Here is a 6,341-nt window from a genome sequence, read left to right as displayed (position 1 = left end):
ACTGAGAAAGCGAGAAGACAATGAAACAAAGAAAGAAACAGTAAACAATTGCATTTAGCTTTTCCGATGATAGACATTAAAGAAAGTTGAACAGAGAGCAGAGGCAGAGCATATGGTTGGTCAAGCAAGATTAGCCGACCAGCAGACCTAATCCTCGCACGCCTCCACCAAGTAATGCTTGCTTCCTTCACTTTCCTTTGATTTCTCCGCTTCTCTTCTCATTCTTCACTTCCCGTCTCCCGCCATTCACTGTGCCCGCCGGACCTCGGATTTCGGAGATCTGTGCTTCACCAACAATCCGAACATGGTTCGCGTGGCGGAGTTCGTTTTTGTTGCGATTCTGTTGGCATCTCCGGAAATGGCGCTTCTCGATGCTGCTCCTGTGGAACGGTTTTCATGTGAGTTTTCTTCCACGTTAACTTCTTTCTTGTTTTCTTTTCTTACTGTGTTTGCTTCCTCCGCATTGTTCTTCCTCTTTACTGTTCTGTGATGATTGATTCAGATTTCTGGAAACAAGTATACAAATCGATGAAGAGAAAATTAATTAAAATTATATTAGTTTCTTCTATGACAGTCGCATTGATGCCGCAAAACTTTTGGATGATTTTCTTCTTTTTGTCTGTTTGTACTTCTTTAGATTAGTCTTCAATCTTAATTCCGCTGCAACTTTTTCGAGTTTTGTTCAGAAAAAGAGATTTGCAGAAGAAAAAGGCAGGGACTGCCTCAAGCATGTTGGCTTTAATTTTTAAGATTAATTATTTCAAGCGAAACGAAACAAACACCATTAGATTTGTCAGAAGTTCGAACTCAGAACCACTTTTTTTTTTTTTTTTTTGGTTTCCTTTCAAGTTTTTGATACTTCTAGACTTAAACCTGGGCATTTTCGCCTAATCTATTTAATTGGGTTGTAATTAGAGCAGGTTGGATGTAAACTAGAGATTGACTCGTTTAAAGCTCAAAGTCTGTTTGATTCCATTGTTAAATTAAGCAAGTTTTAATAATTATTGAAGTCATTTTAGCCAAACTAGTGAGTTTTAAATTTAAATTTTCTTATTTTAGTTCCTTTTTTTTTAATATAACATTCTTATCTTTGTTCTGTTAGAGACTCCAATATCAGTATATTAATCAAGGAAGATGGTGGCCGTAGGATGTATTTAATTTATTTTGAGTAAAAGATTCTAAATCAACACAGAACACTTAACCAACTGAATTATGGACTGGTTTTTATTGACGATGACGGGTCAAAATAACATTTATGGGTCGGACCTGTTCACTACATTTATATATTGGTTAAATAGTAGCATTTATCTTTAACTGATCCTCTAAAACCGTGAGTTTATTAAATACTTTTAAAACGGAATATGAATGAAAAATGAAAATAATGTGACAGAAATAAGAAAAATAATATCTTGCTCTTTTTGCCCTTATTTTTATAACATTTGTAAAGTATAAATTTTACATGTTAGATATCTTATTAAACTCATCCTTTTCCAAAAAAAAAAAAAAACCTAAACTCATCTAATCCACTATTAACCTCATTAGGTCACAATCCATGATTTTCACAAATGATTGGTTAGTCACGGAAATGAGTGAAAATGGTCAGCATTGTGTCTTAATCAAAGTCATAAATTTTGAAAACTTTCTTTCAATCATGGAAATGATGTAAGTAATTAGCCTCAAGTAAGTGACATTTGCTTGCCCAACTTCTGGGAATAACGAGCACCATTGGGCCGGAGGAAAACGTAAGATAGAAAATTAGGAGAAAGATATTGAAAATGAATTAAATTATGTTAATTATAGGATCCACGTGGTGGAACATCACATCCAGACAATGAACGCCGTTAGTTGTACAATATGTTTATTTAATTGTTATTTTATTCACTTTTTAAATATTTTAGAGATAATAAAATTTTTATTCTTTAAATTTTTCTCAATTATTAATGTAATCTCTCAAATTTAATCTTCATAAATTAAGTCTTTAACGTTTCATAATCATACATAATTAGTTTTTATTGTTTGATGAGAAAATATTATTATCAACGCTAATTTTGTATGATTATGAAATTTTGGAAAGTTGATCGATAAAAATTCAACTTCAGGATTAAATTGGTAATCAAGATAAATTTAAAGAACCAATATTTTCATTATCTTAACATTTTTTTTTTCAGTTCTGAATTATCTTAGCATTATATATAGACTTCATTCATGACGTAAATTTCAAGGAGAGAACAATACATTTTGTATAATTCAGGCAGTAATAAGCGACATTCATCTATACAAAAAAAGATTCATGTATTGTATGTCGATCCCAAAAGATTGTTTCTATTAATTTTCAAGTTCATTATATCTATTATCTATATCCGTGTATAACTGCTAATTGTATTTTCCAACTTAAAGTTCTTTAATAATTTTATATAGGTTGTTGCATTTGTTGTTTCTTGAACATATCTAATGACGAAGCAAACGTGAAATGTACGACTAGTTGGTGATGAGCAAGGTCGGCTCTACAAGGAAAGGATATACCTTTACCTTTTGCTTTTCCTTTCCTAAGCCAAATGTATAAACCTTGATAGTGATTATCAATTTATCATTAATATCAATATCAATATTAGTATAAAGTATAAAAAAATAATGCAGTACAGTATATTATGATTATTTACAACTCTTAACGTTGTGACTCTTGTCAAGCTTCCTACAACCTTTTTCTAATCTTTCAGTATTTTAACTATTTTTCCATATATTTAATTGGGCTTTCCACGACTTTGTTTTATTTTTTGATTTTTCAATATGTTCCCACCCATTTCAATAAAATAAGTAAAGATATTCAGAATTATATAATGTTTCTCCAAATCTTTTTTAATGCTCTTCAGTCTTCATCACTTCGATCACTTTCAGCAAGAAACAGGGTAGGGGAGGAAGGACCTGGTACTTGCCCCAAAACTGAGTAACTCGTGCTCATTTCATTTGTATGCTCTTAATGTCAGATAGGCAGGCTAGGTGCGAGCAACTTTTATATAAATTTTATTTACAGAAGGCTATATTATTTTCTTTGAAAATACATCTAACATGTTTTTTGTCTTATTCTCATAATTAGCTTGGTATACCTGGAAAATTTCCTGCCTCTACCATGCTGTGAACTAGTCAACAAGGAAAGCAACTACTAATTACTAAATGGAGTATAATAACTTGGTGTGGAAGGGAACCTAAACAAGGATGAAAAGTAGAAGCATATCTATTTAGCCAAACTGGCTTCCTTGCAAGACATATCCTCGAATTGTTCCTTTATATATGTTTAATTTCTGAATCATTTTTCTGCCTCACATTCTTCAGCAAAGTCACTGGCAGCTTTTTGCAAAATCCTCTGCATCATACATCCATATTCTCCATACTCTTAACATTCAATCTCCTCTGGATTAATCCATGGGAAATTCTCTCACAGTCTCTTCTACTTTGGCAGTGCGTGGTCTGTTCAAGAAAAAGAAACCTCAGCCTCCGGCCATTGAGACCACATTCAAGCTTCCTGCTGCTCCACCAGTTTGGCCACCAGGTGTGCTTTCCCTTCTTGTCCTCTTCTTCCCTTCATTCTGCAACACAGATATTCTGATATGCTGTGGTTATGTTTCTTTGAGTAAAACCTCATTTTAATCCTCCTAATAAACCCAATGTTAATTGGCTCCCTTAAAAGATTTGTTGCATCACTTTACTTAGAACATTCTCTCAAAAATTGTGCAGTATTATTACTTAGAACATTTTCTCAAAAATTGTGCAGTATTATTTTATCATCCCTGGAAGGATCAGAGCCAGACTAAAATAAGACTTTCTAATGATGAATTGATACAAAAAAAAAAAAAAAAATTCGAGAGAGCCAATTGACGAGGCTATCTTTAGGGAAAAAATGGAGTTTTTGCTTCCTTCCTTTTCCTGTTAGCTTTTGCTTTATGTTTTGAATGGTCCTATACAGGTAAAGGATTTGCAACTGGAATCATTGATCTTGGTGGATTGCAAGTGTCTCAAGTTTCAACATTTAACAAAATTTGGACCACCTTTGAAGGTGGACCAAATAATGCCGGGGCAGCCTTCTTTGAGCCAACAGGAATACCTGAAGGATTCTCCATGTTAGGTTGCTATAGCCAACCCAACAACAAGCCTCTTTTTGGATGGGTTCTTGTGGCAAAAGATAACTCTCCAGCCAGCAATGCATCTCTAAAAGCTCCAGTTGATTATAAACTGATATGGAGCAGTAATTCTCAGAACCTCAAGCAAAATGGCCCTGGCTATGTTTGGCTACCAATAGCCCCAGATGGCTACAAAGCTGTAGGCCATGTTGTCACAACCTCCCCAGAAAAGCCTTCCCTCGACAGAATCCGGTGTGTCCGATCAGACCTCACTGACCAACCCGAGACATACTCATGGATTTGGGGACCAGGCAAGAACTATGACCCCAACGGACTAAATGTATATGATGCCAGACCAAGCAGCAGGGGAACTCAAGCTCAGGGCGTCCGTGTAGGGACCTTCATTGTTCAAAATGGAGGGGCCACTACCCCTCTATCTATTGCCTGCTTAAAAAACACGAATGGTAACTCAATCTCTATGCCCAATCTGCATCAAATAGAAGCAATAGTCCAAGCTTACTCTCCAGTAATGTACTTGCATCCTGATGAACAATATCTACCCTCCTCTGTGAACTGGTATTTCACCAATGGGGCATTGTTATACAAGAAAGGAGAAGAGTCAAAACCCGTCCCTGTACAGCCAAACGGCACTAACCTCCCTCAAGATGCCAACAATGACGGTGCCTATTGGCTGGACCTACCTGTTGATCAAAGCAACAAGGAAAGGGTGAAAAAAGGGAATCTGGAGAGCTTCCACGCTTATCTACATGTAAAACCCATGCTCGGAGGAACATTCACAGACATAGCCATGTGGATATTCTACCCTTTCAACGGACCAGCGAGAGCAAAAGTGGAATTCATCAATTTATCACTGGGGAAAATCGGCGAGCACGTGGGTGACTGGGAGCACGTGACACTAAGAATAAGCAATTTCAACGGCCAACTATATCAAATCTACTTCTCAGAACACAGTGGGGGTAGCTGGGTCGATGCCTCCCAGCTGGAATACCAAAACGGCAACAAACCTCTGGCGTATTCTTCGTTGCACGGGCACGCCATGTACGCAAAATCTGGACTTGTAATCCAAGGGAGTAGCGGAATCGGAATAAGAAACGACACAGATAAGAGCAACATGGTGGTGGATTTGGGGTCAAGATATGAGGTGGTATCTGCAGAGTATTTGGGTCCCGGGGTAGTGGCGGAGCCGCCATGGTTGAACTACTTCAGGCAATGGGGTCCGAAGGTAACTTATGACACAGAGGAGGAGATAAAGAAAGCAGAGAAGATGTTGCCGGGAAGGCTGAAATCTGCATTCGAGAAGATCGTGAGGGGATTGCCGAATGAAGTGCTCGGAGAGGAAGGGCCCACTGGTCCAAAGGTGAAGAGAAACTGGAACGGTGACGAAGCATGATCATTATATATATGGCCTTGGCTTTTAGGCTGTAAGCTTAATTTAGGATATTTATATTTGATCACAGGGTTGTTGCTTGTATTGATGAATTATGACCATGGTCCTTGGACAATAGTGTAGTTGTCTAAGATTGTTAATATAAAAAATGTGCAATTCTTTCAAAAGCGAAGCAACATAGTCAAACATAGGGTGTTTGTAATTGCAGTTAGATTCAGATTTCTTGGACATCTGGATGACTGGATCCATCGAGGTGAAACGAAACAAAAGTACTGTTTATTCTGTTATCCTTTTTTTTTATATATATATTTATAAAAAGCGCTTTTTCATTCAAAAGTATTTTTTTTAAAAATGTTTTGTCGTTTATTGAGATTTCATATTTAAAAAAGCACTTTTATTTATATTATTATAACCAAACATGATAAAAATCTCCTTTTTTATATAAAATAGTTTTAACCAAACACAAATTAAACAATCTAACTTCCCCCCACCCCTCAAAAATCTCTAAACAATCACTCATTTATTAAACAGTCTAATTTTTTAAAAGAATAAATAAATGGGGCCTATGAGTAGGATTATTCAGTGGATTATTTTCTTTCTCTCAATCTTTATTCCACTCAGCATGGTGTTATTTTGTTCAAACACAATGAATTTAAAGTCACATTGTTTCTTGTTTAAGTTCTGTGATGAAGAGGAATATAATCAAATTCTTCGTGGTCGACCATGGTCATGTGATGGTCATCTGTTGAATTTGTTAGAATGGAGGAGGTACATGACGACAAAGGACTGTGATTTTGGTCAATGTCCGATTTGGATTC

General features: G+C 36.1%; 1 protein-coding gene across 3 annotated transcripts; it reads left to right on the top strand.

Annotated features, from left to right (window-relative positions):
* Nucleotides 1–37: 37 nt before the first annotated feature.
* LOC129316090 (hypothetical protein At1g04090-like) lies at nucleotides 38–5,810 on the top strand. Of its 3 annotated transcripts, XM_054960351.1 has the most exons (5): nucleotides 40–398; nucleotides 2,419–2,497; nucleotides 2,896–2,997; nucleotides 3,095–3,547; nucleotides 3,962–5,810. In XM_054960351.1, the coding sequence occupies exons 4-5, from the start codon at nucleotides 3,421–3,423 to the stop codon at nucleotides 5,524–5,526; spliced, it is 1,692 nt and encodes a 563-aa protein (XP_054816326.1). In that variant the 5' UTR covers nucleotides 40–398; nucleotides 2,419–2,497; nucleotides 2,896–2,997; nucleotides 3,095–3,420; the 3' UTR covers nucleotides 5,527–5,810. The 3 variants fall into 3 exon arrangements, with proteins under 3 accessions (XP_054816323.1, XP_054816326.1, XP_054816324.1); XM_054960348.1 differs by lacking the exons at nucleotides 2,419–2,497; nucleotides 2,896–2,997 and having other exon boundaries at nucleotides 38–398; nucleotides 3,440–3,547; XM_054960349.1 differs by lacking the exons at nucleotides 2,419–2,497; nucleotides 2,896–2,997 and having other exon boundaries at nucleotides 3,458–3,547.
* The last annotated feature ends 531 nt before the right edge of the window (nucleotides 5,811–6,341 follow it).

The sequence above is a fragment of the Prosopis cineraria genome, unplaced genomic scaffold (genome assembly GCF_029017545.1).
Source record: "Prosopis cineraria cultivar Desert tree isolate PC_DT_omini unplaced genomic scaffold, ASM2901754v1 PC7, whole genome shotgun sequence".
NCBI lineage: Eukaryota > Viridiplantae > Streptophyta > Magnoliopsida > Fabales > Fabaceae > Prosopis > Prosopis cineraria.
The sequence above is the reverse complement of the archived record's forward strand: the minus strand, read 5'-3'. Positions and strand labels throughout refer to the sequence as shown.

Coding starts and splice junctions, on each gene's coding strand:
- LOC129316090 (XM_054960348.1), top strand. CDS start 305: ATGGTTCGCGTGGCGGAGTTCGTTTTTGTTGCGATTCTGTTGGCATCT. Junction 399..3,439: donor TCCTGTGGAACGGTTTTCAT/GTGAGTTTTCTT, acceptor ATTCTCTCACAG/TCTCTTCTACTTTGGCAGTG. Junction 3,548..3,961: donor TCCACCAGTTTGGCCACCAG/GTGTGCTTTCCC, acceptor GGTCCTATACAG/GTAAAGGATTTGCAACTGGA.